At 43.0% G+C, this 19,566-nt stretch overlaps 1 protein-coding gene across 11 annotated transcripts in view; it reads right to left on the bottom strand.

Moving 5' to 3' along the window:
* Positions 1–439: 439 nt before the first annotated feature.
* APOLD1 (apolipoprotein L domain containing 1) overlaps positions 440–19,566 on the bottom strand; it is a 61,493-nt gene continuing 42,366 nt past the window's right edge. For all 11 annotated transcript variants that reach the window (XM_030321763.1, XM_030321764.1, XM_030321768.1 and 8 more), the window contains 2 exons: positions 6,827–6,976; positions 440–4,226 (listed from right to left, as the gene is read on the bottom strand). In XM_030321763.1, the coding sequence (XP_030177623.1) occupies positions 3,483–4,223 (741 nt within the window). In that variant the 5' untranslated portion in view covers positions 4,224–4,226; positions 6,827–6,976 and the 3' untranslated portion in view covers positions 440–3,482. The remainder of the gene's footprint in view (positions 4,227–6,826; positions 6,977–19,566) is intronic.

Genomic DNA, 19,566 nt, shown 5'->3' with positions numbered 1-19,566 from the left:
TGCTACAGTGGGAAAAAAATGTGGAATTCAGAAATCGCTGCATTGAACTGTATCCCCATTTATCTCTGCGCAATGTTTTTATCTCAATGTCTCACTTCCCTCTACTTTCTTTTCGCACTAAGGTATTGAATGAGAAATATATCAAGTTGACTGACTTTAACTTATCTGATGTAGGGTGGCTTCTACAGCACTCTTCTCTTTTTTCTCTCAGTAAATACTTTCGACTTTGACATTTGCCATCTTGGAAATGACAGGTGACTGAGGGCAAATGCATCAAGGTGATTAAGATCAGAATATTTGCTAAGGACCATTTTTTTCAGAGAGTAAAACATAGTTTTACTGAATCCTTGAAATGCAGAGCTAAATAAACCTCCTTTTTTTGTGGGGGGAAAAAAAAACAATCCAAACAATTAGAAACCCAAGAAACTAACAATCGCACTTAGACCCAAGTACAAAATTTTTATTTTTCAAACTCGGACATTTTCCTGAAATACACTTATAATCCAAATACTCCTCTCCCTTCTTCCTTTTACAACATACCATTTCAATCTGTTTGTTTATAGAATGAAGGCCTTAAGGAAAAGCCTTATTCACATTCCCACAAAAGAAATAAATAAAAATTTATCTCTAGGATCCATTTAACTGAAATTGACTAAATCCTGGTAGAGGCTCCAATCTTTATAACAGACACATAAGAGGGTGGGTAAGCTTTCATTATCGACAAATTCCTATTAATGTAGCTAAACAGTTCATTAAATTATTCAAATGCATTTATTGTGCTCCTATTATGTGCGGAGTGTTGTTCCAAAGTAGACACTCTTCCTTAGGTGTAAAGAGGGCCATTGAAATGATAACTGGGAGTTTATGACTTTGATATCCCCTAGTGATAGGAAGTACCCTAATGATAGGAAAAGTTTGCTATTGCTGCTTCCCGAAATGCCCAGTTTATTTTTAGGGAAGGAACAACCTACCCACTGGAAGACTATAACTCAAACTTCAGCTTTAATAAAAGCTGGAGTTAGGGAGTGGTTGTACCTGTGTGATATAACACAAACGACAATGCAAAGTACATTCTGGTGATCTACAATGCTAGCTATCTGTGCAAGGTAGCCTAAGAAACGACACCAGTTTAAAAAGAAACCAGTACCAACTTCAAAAGAAACCAGGATACAGAGAAATTGCAATTTGTGGTAAAAATAAAAATTTACAACCACTAACCCCTTCCCCCAGCACTGAAAGTACAGTTCCTCAGACACTCGGCTATCATTTGGGAAAGATGGGGGTAGACTGGATAAATTTAAAGCATGTTAAATAATTAAATAACACAGCCAAGTATTGCGTGTGTGGTCCCAAAGTATCCCGAAATACTTTTCGACATATTTTTTAACATTACAGTTGTAGGAATGGAAATTGAAAAAGTTATACGTATTTTCTTAGAGACAGCTTACAGATTCCTTACAGATCTCAAAGTGAAAATATGACACATCGCCACCATGACACAAGCTATTTTGCCTGTCATCCCTAAGACATAACTTCACAGGACATCAGACTTCCCATGGTCTGAGTGTTTCCTTCACGTGCCTCTAAATTGGGGTTCTCCCCTGAATAAAACAGGTTCACTTTTCAGATCAAGTGTTATTTGCTGGCCAACTGCCTTCAGGATAAATATGCTTGCATCATTTCTAGAGCCCGCAAGCCAAACCTCCACTGATAAGCTTAAATTCGGCCCCATCTCTCTGTTCAGAACTTCCCGCCTTTGCTGGGGAATGAAAGTCCCCTCTGACGGAGAGAGACTTATTCAAGGAGAGCGATGCTTTTTCCAGCTCATGAGCCACCTGACGAAGGCAAACTCAACCTCATCTCCTTAAAAGAGCGTCCATAGTCTCCCATTCAGAAGTCTGCTATTCCTATTACTTCCTAAATGTGGTGTGGTGATTAAATAAAATTAAATGCAAATAATAAATGGTAATTAAATAACAAACTTAAAATAAATTAAAAACACAATACATGGTCTGGCGGTTTTCATAGAAGGTAACAAAGGTCAATCTGCATTAAGTTCACAGTCCTTCAGGTACCAGTTTCTACAATGATTGGGCAACACTGCCCTCTAAAGGGGTTATTATGTTATATCCCTTACTTCATATGGTGGGAAATTGCCCCAGGATGCACTGACGTATCTCACGCACAAACACATTCTTTCTTTTGCTTTTGGGACACTGTCTGTCCTTGACCTTCTGTGAATGACTCTGAAGACCACGGAGCCCCTAGGGAGGCCATAAAACTTCATAAATGCCCACAAGGGGGTCGGATACCAGTATCTGCTGCGGTGATTTTCAAACCTTAATAGGTATCAGAATCACCCCCCCACCCCCCCGCCCCGTGGGCTTGCTTACACACAGGTTGATGGGCCCCACCTCTGGTTTCGGATCCCTTAAGTTGACAGTTGGGTCCAAGAATTTGCCTTTCTAACAAGTTCCCAGGTGATTCTAACGTTGCCAGTCCAGGGGCCGCACTTTGTGAGCCAGACACTGCCCTTGGCACCTTAATCTCACTTAATACCTCGCAACAGGGTGAGGGTTTAGCATCTGTTCTACAGACCAGGAAGCCAAGTCACGGAGAAATGAACTAGCCAAGGTCACACAGCAGCAACAGAGCCAGTAACAAACCCAGCGCTGTCTCACTCCAAGCCACTGCTCTCTTCTGTACACCAGAATGTCAGTAAATGAAGCTGTTAGTCACTTCATCTTCCTTGGCCTCTGCTTCCTGTTGCGAGGGGGCAGGAATTAGAGGACCGTTTAGTTGGTTTTTCTCCCAGGGTATCCGGAGGTCTGGATATGATTCCCTCCCCCACCCAGGAAGATGCACTCTGCCCCAGGCTGGATTTGAGAACGTGTACAAGTAGAGGGGAGGGAAGGGCACATCAGTGGGAGAGGACCCTCTTGGGTCATGAGCCGTGCCCGTTCAGAGGGGGTCTGATTTGCTCTGGATTCTGGAGTTCTTTTACACTCAGAAACTCGGAAAGAGAGGTTTCAAAGCTAGTGTCTCCTCTCACAGGCATTCTGAGGACCTCAAAGCCTACTGGGGCTTGGAGAGGACCCAGAGGGTGGCTGCGTGGCACCCTCCCCAACCTGCTCAAACCACCTGCGCTGTGGCAGGGACCCTGAAACAACTTCAATAGAGTAGCGCCCACCGTTGTGGAGACTGAATCGTTTTGATAAAGGAAAAATAATTTTCGGGTCACATGTCCCACAGGATATGGCAAGTCAAAAGTCCCTAGCATTCAGCCCCAGGCAGGATGTCCTAGTGTTACGGAAAGAAGGTCTGTGACTCCCTCCTTCCCCAAATTTCAAGAACAGTTTTTCTCATCCTTTGCATTCAGTTCAGCTCCTAATCCAACTTGGTGTTTTCCTGAGGGAGCTACAAATCTGGAGCATCCCATGGGGATGGTTTCTGGCCTCGGTCACAAGGGGGAAAGGATGTTCTCAGAAAAACAGCCCCGCGGGCTGGTCCGCAGAGATCTTGAGGTCGTGGCCACGGTCGCCCTTCGTGCAGAGCTGGACTCTGGACTCCAGCTGCTGGCTGAGTTCGTCCAGGGCCCCGGTGCAGGACTCCAGGCTCTCGGCCAGTTTCTGAATCTTGGCCTTCAGCACGGCCTGGCTAACCTTGGTGGCCCCCTCGGCCCGCCTGGGGATGAGGAAGCCACGTGAGCCGAAGAAGACGATGAAGTAGACAGAGTTGTACAGGGCGATGGAGGCGTTCTGCCCGCACTGCAGCAGCTGGCGGTCCCCGCGGCCCTGGCAGCGGCAGAAGAACTCCAGGCAGCTCAGGATCTCGCGCATCTGGTCCTGGCAGGCGGCGGCGATCTCCTGCACCCGGCGCAACTCCCGGGAATTGCAGAAGATCAGGGAGAGGTCGGACGTGATGGTGACGGCCCCTCCGGCGGTGGCCACCCCCAGCCCCACGGCCGACGCCACCAGCGAGACCCCCAGGGTGAGCGGGCTGAGCGAGAGCCCCACGATGGCCGCCACGGCGCCCGCGGCGCTCAGCGAGCTGCCCGCCACGTTGGCCGCCAGGGAGCGCCGGCGGAGGCGCTCGAGGCGCCGGGCCACCTCGCGCAGGCGCAGCACCTGGCCGTGCAGCCGGCCGCGGCGGTCCAGCAGCAGCCCCTGGAAGCGGCGCAGCGCGTCGGCGCCTTGCAGCTCCCGCGCCGCCGGCCTCTCCATGCCCTGCGGGGACACAGACGCGCGGTTAGCGCGGAGTCTCGTTGCTCCCCCCACGCCCCAGTGAGGCTCCGCAGCGACTGCCACGCGAGGGGGAACGGGCGGGGCATTTTCCAGCGAGTCCTGTGGGTCAGGTGCGCAGGGACCAGTTCTGTACTCTGTCTGGCACAAGGCACCCCAGTTCCCGGGACCTTAAAAATGCGTATGCAATGCCCTCGTCCGCTTCTCTCCCCCCGGGGAACGCTAAGGGTGGGCTTTATTAACTGTTAAATAAGAGGTAAGCTCAGTGAGGAGGGGGTGCCGGCATTACTCTGCCGCAATACTGAGGCCTCTGCTCTGTTTAAAACATCACTTTACAGGTGGTGGGTTGTACCAGTTCACAAAGCCCTGTCCTTACCTGAACACTCGGATCCCAACACTTTGCAATTCATCGTTTTGCGTCTGGGATGAGTGAAAAAGACAAGTCCCCCCAAAACTCAAAAATCATATTGTCCATCAAATGTAAGGAACTAATTTTGCTACATTCGATGCTTCCCTGAAGCAACTCTTGTGATTGTTGTTTTTCCAGGCTCTTACCTTACAATCAAGCCTAAAATGTTATTTGGGCCATCTTTTCTAAGTCTCACTCTTTGATGGGTGCTTCATTAAAACTAAGTTCCAGTAAATGAATACTGCTGTTTCTTTATTCCAAACGCTTCCTTAAAAAAATGAGTAGCCACTGAATGAAATAAAGTGTCCAACATTTTTAACAACTCACTGAGGGCTACCTAGTACCAAGTTAAGTTGAAGCCAATTGGAGATGACTAAGAGAGACAACTATACATCTGGGGTAAAAGTATATCCTTCCTAGTTGCCAAAGATCCCCATCTTCATAACCACTGTACTCATCATTATTAGGACCTTCTTAAAAGTGGCATATAAGCCATAGCAATAGAGAATTTCAATACTGTGACATATCAGCATAGAATCATTATTCTCATCTGAAAGATGAGAAAATTGAAACACAGACACATTCTAGATACAGCTGATTCTTCACAGAACCATCTAGAATCTTGGTCTCCTGACTCCTAGGTCTTAATTGTATTCACATGCCCCCATTATTCCACTCACCAGTGATAAATTTCCAAGTAAAGAGACCTCTTAGCAAAATGAGGTAAAGTCACACAAAATATATAGTGGACCAAGGATATAACCCCAGTATTACAATCCCAATGGCAATCTTTCAGACAGAATCCTTCTAGGCTCCCCCACTTACCATTCACTTCTGGCTATCTCCAGGACAGAAAAATCTGAGGCTGTTTCTGGATGAGCATGCTTTATAGTTCCAGAGAACCAATGATTGCTCTGGGAAAGCCTGGTCTCATTCTCAGAATTTGCCGTTTCCTGTCCTGGCCCCTGCTGCCTTCAACCAGAAGGATGTGACATGGTGGAAAATGACCTGCCAGCCACACAGCACATCCCGTATCTAGGAAATGAACATTGTGTGTTCGCTTTCCCCCAAACGCAGGAAAAGAACCACAGGCTCTTCCCCAACTTGAAACAAGTGTTGTCATTCTCCCAAGGGGCATACCCTGCCTTTCCTCTCCTGAGAATAGCTAATGACGTTATCTGGGAGGACAACTAACGTACCCCAGGCTGACCAATTATAGTGTTTCTTGAGAGGGCACCACCACAAAATCATTTTTTACAAAGAAAAAGAAGAGGGAGAACCCTCTTATGTCTGAGGTAGCTACTCATAATCCACTCCCGTATTTTAAAAGTCACTGTGGCTCTGAGTGGTTGAAAGGCGATTCATTCAGCCCACAGCCTTAAGAATGTAAGACCACACCCACAGGAAGTGCTGCGTGCAGTTTTGGGCATCTCCAGCTGTGGAGAAGATACTGGAGGTCTCAGAAAGGGCACACTGCAGGCCAAATGCGTCAGAAAAATCAGTGGGGTCAGGCTGTACAAGGAGCTAATTATACACTTTCAACAGCCTGGATTTGGCTTCCTGGGTTTTCATTTGAAGTGGCAATTATAGCCCATACAATAGTTAAATGAATGGATCCTATCCCTAGGTTAGCGAAGCATGGGCTGAAGGGCAATCATCTGGATAATTCAGAAGGGAAAAACACATACAGCATCTGTGGATACTTTCTGGGGCATTCAGATATGTGGTTGGAGCTCAGCCTGGAAGCCCCAAATACATCATCCTTCTAATAGTCCCACCTTCGAATAGGAAGGCCAAATTGGTTTTTCACTTAAATAATTATGGTCTCAACTCTCTGGTTCATCTGGAAAGTCTTAACAGCCATATCTTTCTGGAGCATAATGAATTTCTCCATCTTTATAACTATGCTTTGTATTTATCAACACGACACCATTTGCTATGACTCACAACCGCAGTCCTTTTGAACTTGATTTTTCAGAATTTGGTCCATGTCCAAATATTCCGGCTACAGCTCCCCAAAGGAGAAATATGAACTTAGTCAAGATGCCTTCAGTGTCTCCCTGTGCTTTTCAGGTAAAAGGTAGGAACATATCTTCCTCTGTCCCCATAGACATAATCACTCCAAACGGAATGTGAGCCAGAGTGCACTGGGGCAGGGGGCAAGGTGGGAATGTACCCTGGTTCTTCAGCTCCCAACTTCCCTGGATATTTCCTTGGGTGCTCGGGTTTAGAAGACCACAGTTAAGCTTGTATTTCTTGGGCGAGGAATCTTATTGGGATACAGGAGGGTCGTCATCTTCAGAGCATCAGTAATCATAGTACAGACCTATAGTGAAGAAAACAGAAGGTAGAGGAGAAGGGTCAACATAAGGCTTTGAATTACTTATAAGAATGGACACTTGAGGGGCGCCTGAGTGGCGCAGTTGGTTAAGCGTCCGACTTCAGCCAGGTCACGATCTCGCGCTCCGTGAGTTCGAGCCCCGCGTCAGGCTCTGGGCTGATGGCTCAGAGCCTGGAGCCTGTTTCCAATTCTGTGTCTCCCTCTCTCTCTGCCCCTCCCCCGTTCATGCTCTGTCTCTCTCTGTCCCAAAAATAAATAAAAACATTAAAAAAAAATTTAAAAGAATGGACACTTGAATATAACACTTTCATCTCAGCATTTACTTTCATATATTTAAGCACAATAAGAAATCTGAGGAATGATTGAAAAGTTTTGATCAAAAGTTTTGTCCTCTTCTCATTGTGCTGCAAATCTTTATAGCCTTTATGATACGGACTTCTGTGTATATGTTATACTGATTCTTTTTTTTTTTTTTAATATTTATTTATTTTTGAGACAGAGAGAGACAGAGCATGAACGGGGGAGGGTCAGAGAGAGAGGGAGACACAGAATCCAAAACAGGCTCCAGGCTCCGAGCTGTCAGCACAGAGCCTGACGCGGGGCTCGAACTCACGGACCGCGAGATCATGACCTGAGCCAAAGTCGGACGCTCAACCGACTGAGCCACCCAGGCGCCCCATATGTTATACTGATTCTACTCTCTGCTTTTATCCTTTGGAGACTGGGAGACACCCCAAAAAGGTAAATGCTGTCAAGAGTAGAACTTTGTAGCTGTAGATTAGTTATGTTTAAAATGCCTACTTGCAAATCTTGCTTCTTTGGGATATCAAAATGTATTTTGTGATGTATTAAGGATACTGGTCCTGAAGTCTACCAAATATTATAGTGCATTTTAGCCTAATTCATTATCTGTATGAAGTTATAAAAGTAGCCGTAGATGACTAGGAATGATATCATTTGTATTAAACCCAGATCTATTTCTGAGTATGTGGTTCATGCTGTTGTGAAAAATGTTTTACCTTTTACCTTTGTCAGTTTGTAATGAGAGGATTTCCTTTTACCCTTTGTAGCTCAGAGAGCACCTGATGTATCATCTCAGACACAATAAACATGCTCCTGAAGGTCAAAAAAAAAAAAGTTTTGTGTGAGTTGTTCCCCCAAAAATCTGTGGCCTGCATCCTCAAACTTCTATTCTAAATTATGTCTGGGGCACTTGTAACACATTGTCCCAGAGAGACTACATTGAAAATGGTGGCTGACCCTCAGATTAGCCTTCAGATCTGTTAAACCTATGATGCAGATAAACCATACTATGAACAGTACTAACTTGAATTCTGAGTTCTGGAACCATAAGGAAATACAGGGGAGGAAAGAAGAGAGGAAGAGAGCCTTTTAAGCATAGTCATTTCCAGATTCCAGTCCCGAAGAGTCTAAATCAAGAGGCCCAGAGTGGGGTCTGGGAAAACGTAGGTGATTCTGATCTGTAGCCAAGGTTGTGAACCTCTGCTCTAAAAGCTGTGAATGTTCTGACTGCTGGTTACATGGCAGCAGAAACAGTAGGGCTAAGTGACAGCAGTTTGTGAGTTAGGTGATTTTTTTTGTTTTTGTTTTTAATGTTTACTTATTTATTTATTTTGAGAGAGAGAGAGAGAGAGAGAGACAGTGTGTGTGTGTGTGTGTGTGTGTGTGTGTGTGTGTGCGCGCATGAATGAGGGAGGGACAGAGTAGGAGAGAGAGAATCCCAAGCTGGCTCCACACTGTCAGCACAGAGCCAGACACGGGGCTTAATCTCACAAACCAGGAGATCACGATCTGAGCCGAAATCAAGAGTCCGATGCTTAACCAACTAAGCCAGCCAGGTGCCCCTGTGAGTTAGGTGTGTATACAGTTATTAATAGCCATTAATTTGGGGACCCTTGTTAAAACTATCACATTTTAAGATAAAGTGATGATTATAATCAGGGGTCTCCCAGAGATCCAGGGACACCTGGACCACCTCCATGTTTTTGAGGATCTCAGTGAATTAAAAAGGTAAAACATTTCTCAAACAAGATATAAAAAAAATGTGGTTTCTTTTCATTGCAATGTAATGTATATTGCAATGTCAATATTTTGCTATTCACAAGATAATCACAGGATTTATAAAATATTAATTCACAGTGCACTACACTGGTAAAGCAACACAAGTTTAGAATTGTATGATGATAATTTTTTCCTTTTAATCTTTACCAGAATATCTTACTGACTATACATAGAACCTCTTTTGGAGTCAACATCAAAAGTATAAAATTGAAACAATTTGTGAATGAGAGGTTTAGGCCAAAGGTCTTTCAAACTTTCCTGTGTTAATGGTCTTAATATGTACAGTCACTCAAATAAATAAAAGTAGGTTAAAATAATAACACAGATCCATCTGAGCATTTTTGCCCATGTGATTTGTAAATGTCATGAGAACATAAGCACTCTAGCACATAGTTCTCAGAATTGCTTGTTGAATTAAACTAAAGAAAAATATTTTGCTCTCTCAAAGAAATATCATTATTTTCATAATGATTTTATGAGAGTTTAGCATGAAATTATCTCTTGGAAAATACAACCTGGTAGGTTACTCAGAGCACTGACACTGCAGAGGACTTTCAGGATATCTATGTTGCAACGATATCTCAATATTATTTCATCAACTCATGGAAACGCACAAGAAAAAAAGGGCCGAGTGAACTCTAGCCATTTTCATTTCTCCAAACTGGCCTCTGATCTTTGTTAATGTACACACTCCTCGTTAACCACTATTGTTTAAACACTGTCTGTGTTCTTTTTTCCACTTAACGTTCCTGCAGATACACACTTCGTGTTGACATAGTCCTCACCTTGTCATTTTTAATAGCTATGTAATAATCCCACTGTTTGCTTAGTCATTTCCCTATTAGACAGTTGGATGGCTTCCAGGGTTTTTTTCTTTTTTTCACTATTATAACTAGAGTTGCCGGGAACATCTGTGTACATTTCACCCATTTGGATTATTTCTTTGAGGCTATTCACAAATGGGAAAATACCAAGTGGAGGAGGAAGAACATTTTCATAGTTTTTGTTACATGTTGCTATACTTCTTTCCAGAAGAACCACTTCATAATGCCATTAGCTTTTAGGAATCCCAGCTGCAGGATTTAAGACAATTTAATTTTCTGGGGCGCCTGGGTGGCTCAGTCAGTTAAGCCTCTGACTCTTGATTTTGGCTCACGTCATGATCCCCCAGTTCATGAGATCGCTGGCAGCCTGGAGCCTGCTTGGGATTCTCTCTCTTCCTTTCTCTCTGCCCCTCCTCTGTGTGCACTCTCTCTCTCTCTCTCAAATAAATAAATAAACATTTTTAAAAAGACAACTTAGCTTTCTTATATTAATTTGCTTGGTTTATTTCAGCTCCATGGATGTGTATTAAATACCTACAGTGTGCCAGACATCATGCTTGATTTTGAGGATAAAAAGCTAAATAAGATACCTTTCCTGCCCTCCAGGAAATGGCCATCTATTAGAGAGAAATATCAGAACAGATCATTTCAATTCAACATGGAAAGTGCCAAAGGTGTGTGCACGAAGGAAGCACAGGGAAAGTGCATGTCTAGGAAGTACCAGGGAAGAATTTCTGGAAGCACTGGTAGAAACTAGAGAGTTGAACAGATATTATATGGATAAGATTAGAAGGAAGAGGAGGACAGAATAAGGAAACAGAATGGACGAAGGCGTGGAGTAGCGTTCAGGATGCTTCAGGCAGTTTCATATTGCTAAGCATAAAGTGGGAAGCTGGGAACGTCCAGGGATGAGGCTGAGAGGATGTATAGGAGTAAATCGTGATGGCTTTCTTTTTTTTTTAATTTTTTTTTTTTACATTTATTTATTTTTGAGAGAGACAGAGCATGAGTAAGAGAAAGGCAGAGACAGAGACAGAATCCGAAGCAGGCTCCAGGCTCTGAGCTGTCAGCACAGAGCCCGATGCGGGGCTTGAACCCACGAACCATGAGATCATGACCTGAGCCGAAGTCGGACGCTTAACCGACTGAGCCACCCAGGCGCCCCTCGTGATGGCTTTCAAATGCCATGTCGGGGAGAGGGAGGCATTGAAGGCTTTAATCTGTGGCTTTACAGTTGTATGAAGGATGGTTTTCAGAGGTACACAGCTAAAAGGCCAGAGATGAGTTAGAAGGCTGTTAAAGTAAATGAATGTGAGGCGCCTGGGTGGCTCAGTTGGTTAAGCATCATCTGACTTCAGCTCAAGTCACGATCCCATGGTTCACAGGTCTAGCACCACGTGGGGCTCTGTGCTGACAACTCAGGGTCTGGAGCCTGCTTCAGATTCTGTCTCCCACTCTGTCTGCCCCTCCCCCACTTGCGCTCTGCCTCTCTCTGTCTCTCAAAAATAAAATAAAAACACTTTAAATGTTTTTAAATACATGAATGAGATTATCATGGATGTATACAGTGTTGGTAAAATGGAATGGAGCAGATAAAAGAAAATATATATTTTGGAAACAAAATTGACAAGTCATACTTAAAGCCTCTCAGACCATCATATCCACTTCCATTCTATTGGTCAATCAAGTCAGGTGGCCAAGCCAACATCAATGGGCTAGAGAAGTATACTCCTGCCATCGGGGAAGGCAAGAAGAAGAAATGCAAACCATCAGGTCATCTCCCAGAGTGCTTTTCTTATGGAGGAGATATGTATTCCAGGATGAACGGCGATACTACCAACCATCTCATGTCTCATAAATTCTCTTCCTCCTTAGTTATTTCTTTGGAATTATAGTCTCTATGTGGATATAGAAAAAAATCTCACTCTGGCTAATATAATCAAACTATTGGTACGTGTCTGCAGGAATATGCTTGAGAGTGAACCAAGGAGGTCTGGCGAACCAAAGCTGGAAGGATGTTAGCTGTTTTATAGTTGGAATAGGCTGTTTGGATGCCCTGGACCAACCCCTGTTCTTTCTTGTAGTAACATCAGTTTAATATCAAAATTCTAGGAGTCAACCCGGAGTAGCTGAACTTAGGTCAAGTGCCCATCCCCTGGCTGTACTGGGTAGAGAGAAGGGGAGTGAATAATTTCAGCTTCCAAATGCAACATGGTAACAGAACTTTACCCTCCCACTAACACTACATCTAGTCAGGGAGAAGAAATTTCACAGTAGGAAATTATGGTGGGGTGCTGCGGAGAGGGAAACCGATGCCTAAGGAAAAAAAGAAAAAAGAAAAAGAAAGCATCCACCATAAACATTTTCATCTATCTTGACCTACCTGGAGTTCATTTTAGTGTATGATGGGAGTTAAGCTAAGCAGAAAGTGAGAAAGCATTTATGCTTTTCTATAAATGTGTTATTTCTGATTTGTCTTGTGTTGATTTGTTACTATTGTCTGCATCTGTTTCTAGAAACTCTATTCTGTTCCACTGATCAATTTCTCTGTTTTTGATTCAATATAATATAATTTTGAAAATCACTGCTTCATAATAGGATTTTTATTTTTTATTTTTAATGTTTATTTCTTTATCTATCTGAGAGTGAGAGCGTGCACGTGTCATGAGTGAGAGGCTGAGAGAGGAGAGAGAGAATCCCAAGTAGGCTCTTACCCATTAGCACAGCGCCCAATGCGGGGCTTGATCCCACAAACCACGCGATCATGACCTGAGCTGAAATCAAGAGTCGCACACTTAACTGGCTGAGTCACCCAGGTGCCCCAGGATTTTTATTTTTAAAGTGAGAATCTCTCATCATTGTCATTTTCTGGAAAAAAGATATAATCTTACTTATTTTTCTGGCAAAATCTGACTGGGAGCTCTTCAACTGCCCCAATCTCCCTAAGGTGATCAATTGAAGACACTTTAATTTTGTTCCACTTCCCCCTCCACAGGTGTGCACGACACACCTGGGATCACGTGAGTGAAACATGCATTACCTCATTAACATAGAAGCATTTACCCCATGGGCTCTATTACAGCGTATCTTCTTTACCACATGCCTTTTCCTCTGGTGCCAGAAAGACTGCAGCTGAGTCCACACCCTGCCAGTAGCCATAAAGATTCTCTTATCTCCCAGGACAGGACACCAGGAAACTATTACCTTTGTCTCTCTTTTTCCCAAGCTTAGTCATTATCTCTCAAGTTCTCAGACGTATACAATAATCATTGCAACCTAGATTAGAGCACCTGCTGGCTTTGTATGTACAGAGGCATAATAAATCTTAAGCTCTCTCTCAACTTTTAGACGCCTTGAATAGTTTCATTTTTAGCATGTGTCTTACAGGCAAGAGAATGTTGGATATTAGTTTTCTGTTTTGACTTTGCTCAAAGCCTGTTTTTTAATGAAGAATTTAGTCATTTCGCAGTAAACATTATAGTGAAGCAGGGATGTATCTTCCAATACGCTGGAAGTTGATTGTTATTGTTCTAGTTATTTGCTTTGTTATTTTATTATTATTTTATTTTAGAGAGAGAGAGAGAGAGAATGCATGTGAGCAGGGGAGAGGGGCAGAGGAAGAGAGAGAGAGAGAAAGACGGAATTTCAAGCGGGCTCCATGCTCAGTGCAGAGACCAATGGGGGCCTCGATCCCACGACACTGGGATCACGAAGTGAGCTGAAATCAAGAGTCAGACGCTCAACGAACTGAGCCACCAAGGTGCCCCTAGTTATTTGCTTTAATAATAACAATAATAATAATAAACCCTTCAATGGTAGGGTTTCAACTCTATTTGCTTTTGAGTTAGGTGAGAAAATAACTTTTTAATCCACCTTTCCTAAAATTTAGCACTTTAAAAATTATTTCTGCTGCTACTTTCTATGCTAAAAAAAAAAAAAAAAAAAAAAGGTTAAATTACCTTTGAAAAACAGGCAAAGCAGATTCTATAAGGTGGGGCCCGGCATGTAGAGTAACAACACTGGCCTTGAGTCCTGAGCCTTTGATTCCCATATGACTTTGAGCAAATAACTTAACCTCTTTGATCCTCAATTGCCTTTAGAGGGTTTTCTTAAATGAATTATAAAATACATGTGGAATCCTTTTGAGAACTACAAAATGTGTTATAAATATATTATTAGTACCTATTTTCAAAACAGTGACTGTGATTTCTGATTATCTGTAACCTTTTATCAAGGTTTATTTATTTTTGGGACAGAGAGAGACAGAGCATGAACGGCGGAGGGGCAGAGAGAAAGGGAAACACAGAATCGGAAACAGGCTCCAGGCTCTGAGCCATCAGCCCAAGCCCGACGTGGGGCTCGAACTCACGGACTGCGAGATCGTGACCTGGCTGAAGTCGGGCGCTTAACCGACTGCGCCACCCAGGCACCCCTATCTGTAACCTTTTAAATAGTTGAGGGGCGCCTGGGTGGCTCAGTCGGTTGAGCGGCCGACTTCGGCTCAGGTCATGATCTCGCGGTCCGTGAGTTCGAGCCCCGCGTTGGGCTCTGTGCTGACAGCTCGGAGCCTGGAGCCTGTTTCAGATTCTGTGTCTCCCTCTCTCTGACCTTCCCCCGTTCATGCTCTGTCTCTCTCTGTCTCAAAAATAAATAAACGTTAAAAAAAATTTTTTTAATAGTTAAAAAAAATGTATATTTTATTATTCTCATAGTACAGCATTTGATTTACCAATTGATTTCATTTTATATCAGTGTTTTACCATTGCCTTTCTATGGCTCCCTCAGAATATCTTTTTTACTTTTCAGCTATGGCCTAATCCAAAAGTGATTTTTAACTCATCAATTTATAATGTTCTCTGCCTTATTTGCAACCGTAGTAGGTAGCCTAGGAACATATCCCCTATCCTTGATCTAACAATATCTCTTTATCTCCTTGCAGAGGATTCCAGGATCTGTGTTCGCACTACATTGTATGATCCTGTGCCACTGACCATAGCCAACTGGACCAGAGGTGGCCATCTGAACCCAACTTAGCCAATCAGATTCTTTCTCCTGGGAGGTTGGAATATGGACCCAAAGAGAGTTGAGTTAGTCTTCTCTCAGTGGCTGCAACTGAAATATGGAAGTCCAGATCTGTGAGGCAGCTACGTTTTGCCTGTTATGTACACCAAAGAGCAGAAAAGGTGTGTTTGTGGGGAACAATATAGAGACAGGGACCTGGAGGTAAACAGAAAGAATCGCTGTTTCTTTCTCTCCATCCCTATGTTCCATGAGCCATCTGTATATCCTTAGTTTTTTGGGGTTTTTTTTATGTTTATTTATTTATTTTTTTTTTAATTTTTTTTTCAACATTTTTTATTTATTTTTGGGACAGAGAGAGACAGAGCATGAACGGGGGAGGGGCAGAGAGAGGGAGACACAGAATCGGAAACAGGCTCCAGGCTCGGAGCCATCAGCCCAGAGCCGGACACGGGGCTCGAACTCACGGACCACGAGATCGTGACCTGGCTGATGTCGGACGCTTAACCGACTGCGCCACCCAGGCGCCCCAATGTTTATTTATTTTTGACAGAGAGAGAGAGAGAGCCAGGGCACAAGCGGGGGAGAGGCAGAGAGAGAGGGAGACACAGAATCCAAAGCAGGCTCCAGGCTCTGAGCTGTCAGCACAGAGCCCGACGCAGGGCTTGAACTCACAGACCGCGAGATCATGACCTGAGCCGAAGCTGGACGCTCAACTGACTGAGCCACCCAGGTGCCCCCTTAGTTTTTTTTTTTTTTTAACTCCCCTTTTATTCCTTGAGTGATCTTGATTTGATTTCTCATCTTTGCAAACAGAGAACCCTAACCAACACCAAAGCATACAAGATCTATTCTTTGAATTTCACATTAAAATAATTAACGTGGATTTTGGGAGGTGTTTCTCTGCAGTGCCCATGAGTGAATCAACTATTTAATAATCATGCAGGGGTTTCTCCTACTTTGTCTTCACTTCAGGGATAACAATGCTTTCTTTTCATGGAAAATATAGTTTATCATTATTTCCCTCAACACAAAAGAAATACTTTTTGTAACATGTTTATATAATATAAAAATGTAGAAAGTTAGAAAGGTTTCCCTCTCCATTTATTTGCTTTCACCCTCCAGAAGTAACACTGAGGTTTATAGTTTGCTATGTATTCTTACATAATGCTTATGATTATACAAATATGCATTGTGGCTTTCTTTTACAAAAAATAGCATATTGCTGTATATATTGCTATGCAACTTTTTTTTTCCACTTAAAAAATATAACATAAACATTGTGTTAGTCATTTCCCTACCCCCATAGATCATTTTTTGGCCTTTCTGTCTGCCCTGCTCTGTGTCCCAGCCGGCTGACCCCTGTGGATCATTTCACCAGGCTCCCTTGCCAGATGCTTCTTCTAGGGTTCAGCCAATGGGAGGCACCAGCAAGATATCCGAGCATAAGAGAAAAAAATCAGTGTTCCTTCCCTGCATTTACCCACTTCAGCTCTGTCTTTTTGCAGTAGATGTATCCCCTCTTTGGCTGAGTTCCACTTGTGGCCCTGCCTCTATGGTTCCAAATTTCACCGGGTTCCTGTTATGTCTTCTCCTTTGTACCTTCAACCCCATGGATCAGCTTCCCACTCTTGCTAATCTGTAGGCATTTCTCCACCTCTTCTTTGCTGGCCTAACACTGCCCAACCTCCATAAGTAAATCCTTCCTAAAAATCCCTTCATTTGACCATCTGGGGTGAGTTCTTTTTCCTGCCAAGACCTTCTTGTATACAGATATTTTTTTTTTCAACGTTTATTTATTTTTGGGACAGAGAGAGACAGAGCATGAACGGGGGAGGGGCAGAGAGAGAGGGAGACACAGAATCGGAAACAGGCTCCAGGCTCCGAGCCATCAGCCCAGAGCCTGACGCGGGGCTCGAACTCACGGACCGCGAGATCGTGACCTGGCTGAAGTCGGACGCTTAACCGACTGCGCCACCCAGGCGCCCCTTGTATACAGATATTTTACCAAGATGATACATGTAGCTGTCGCTCAGCTTATGGGCAGGCCATGATTTATCTATCCATTCCTTTATTGATGGGCATTTATCATATCTTCAATTGAGTTGTTTATTACAAACAGTGGTACAGTGAATATTCTCATATGTGGTCAAGAGTATGTTTGTGTCTATTCTTGGTGAGTATTTCGGTAGGAGAGATTCCTAAAAGTGGAATTTCTGAAACAAACGCATACATATTTTGAATTTGATAAATATTTTTTCTCCCTCCTGGGCAGAGAGTCAACAATTTTCTCTCCTGTAACATATTTACATACAATGAGCAACAAATAACTATAGCTATGGTAAATAAAAAAGTAAGGCCCTGGTAAAACATGCATGTTTAGACCATTCATCCAAAAGAAATCATGGATATTTTTAAACCTAAAAAGAAAGTAAGTCTTTATAAAGGAGTTTCTGAATCCTGCAGCTATTCAGACAATGTAATCCTTCAATCAGCTTTATTTCAAGGAAAGAGAACAATTTCTGACTGTTCGAACTAATCTGACCAGAAAAAGTTCCAGTGGTCCCTAAGTGTATTAGATTAAGCACATGATTAAGAATATAATCCAAAGAACATTCTGATGGTAAGTTTCAGAGGACATTCGCATTATACGCAACTTCTGTTTGGGGCCCAGACACCAAGATGTCTGCTATCATGTTCTGAAGTTTAAGTTTACCGGGTTTAATTTCTCAAAAGCAGAAATAGATTCAAGGAGGCAAGACAGATGTTTATTGAACACTGTAATAAATTTAAAATAATCTAAATTTCCACCGTGTAGGGAAATGGTTAATTACACTGTGGTACATCCATGCTATGGAACCCTATGCTGCAGTTTTAAAATGGACCTTCTTGGGGCGCCTGGGTGGCTTAGTCGGTTGGGTGGCCGACTTCGGCTCAGGTCATGATCTCGCGATCCGTGAGTTCGAGCCCCGCGTCGGGCTCTGTGCTGACAGCTCAGAGCCTGGTGCCTGTTTCGGATTCTGTGTCTCCCTCTCTCTGACCCTCCCCCATTCATGCTCTGTCTCTCTCTCTATCTCAAAAATAAATAAAAACGTTAAAAAGATTTTTTTAAATGTACCTTCTTGATTATGAGTGAAATGGTGCACTTTTCACATCTGGGTGTTTTCCCCTTTCTGTGTCCTCCTATGTGGATTATATGCTCATATCATTTGCCCATATTTCTACTGGTTTACCTTTTTTCTAATCCCCATGCAGAAGGTTTACAATGATCTGGGTACTAATTCTTGTTTTGTATGTAGGAAATGTTTACTTTCATTCTGTTGCCTGTCTTTGAATTCTGTTCATGGTGGTTTGTAGTCCTAACATCATGTAACCAAATTATCAATCTATCAATATGACTTTTTACCTTTCTGTGTCTTCTAATAATAGACTCTTCTGGGTTTTTAATACCACTTCAGTTAATATGTATAAATGGTAAGAAGTAGAAATTCAATATCTCCTTCCAAAAGGAAGGCAAATTATCCCAACATGTCTCCAAAAGACCCCGTGAATGTCTTCTTGTCTTTCATGCACCCTGGTCCATGTGGTCATGGACCACATGATGTGGTCAATCCCTCTCAACACACTTCAGTAAGGCTGAATGAATGAGGAGTGATATCTAAAATAAACTCTGGGAAACTTTTCATAGTATAAAATGCAGTAAACGCTGGCAGCAAAAAAGAAAAAAGATGTCCACTATATAACCTTATGACTAAGTCTCCATATTTTTATTAACTCATTTACTTATTCCCACATGGTTTAAATTACCAAAGTCTTGGGGCGCCTGGGTGGCTCAGTCAGTTGAGTGACAGACCCTTGATTTCAGTTCAGATCATGGTCTCACGGTTCATGGGTTCAAGCCCCACATTGGGTTCTGTGATGACAGTGCAGAGCCTGCTTGGGATTCTCTCTCCCTCTCTCTCTGCCCTTCCCTGGCTCTCTTGCTCCCTCTCTCTCTCTCTTTCCCTCTCTCTCTCTCTCTCTATAAAAAATAAAAAATAAAGTTACCAAAGCCTGACATGCTTTGTAGCAGCTGATCATACCAGATAGCAAGAAAGCTATCAAACACAACTAGAGTTATGTCAAAGGGAACTAGGAGGCAATGTTGGTCAAAATGAGACGATTTGGGCTTCACTAATAATTTGCAATGGATTGAAACTCATCAAATATATTTAAAACCATGAGTATATAATGGCTTAAAAAACCCAACAACATGGGGTGCCTGGGAGGCTCAGGGTTAAGCATCCCACTCTTGATTTCAGCTCAGGTCATGATTTCACTGTTTGTGAGATCGAGCCCCGAGAACCGCTCTGCACTGAGAAGGTAGAACCTGCTTGGGATTGTCTCTCTCCCTTTCTCTCTCTCTCTCTGCCCCTCCCCTGCTTGTGTGTTTTCTCTCTCTCTCTCTCTCTCTCTCTCTCTCACTCAATAAATAAATAAATAAATAAATAAATAAATAAATAATTTTTTTTTAAAACCCCAAAACAAAAAACCCCCAACCAACTGGTCGTATTTGAAAGATGGAAGAAAATTAATTCAATATCTTGAAAAGTGATAAATTAAGGGACAGAACAAACATTTAACCTGCCTTTCCTATATGTACTAGGTATA

The sequence above is a fragment of the Lynx canadensis genome, chromosome B4 (assembly GCF_007474595.2).
Source record: "Lynx canadensis isolate LIC74 chromosome B4, mLynCan4.pri.v2, whole genome shotgun sequence".
Taxonomy (NCBI): domain Eukaryota; kingdom Metazoa; phylum Chordata; class Mammalia; order Carnivora; family Felidae; genus Lynx; species Lynx canadensis.
Note: the sequence above shows the minus strand (reverse complement) of the source record. Positions and strands in the feature narration are given on the sequence as shown.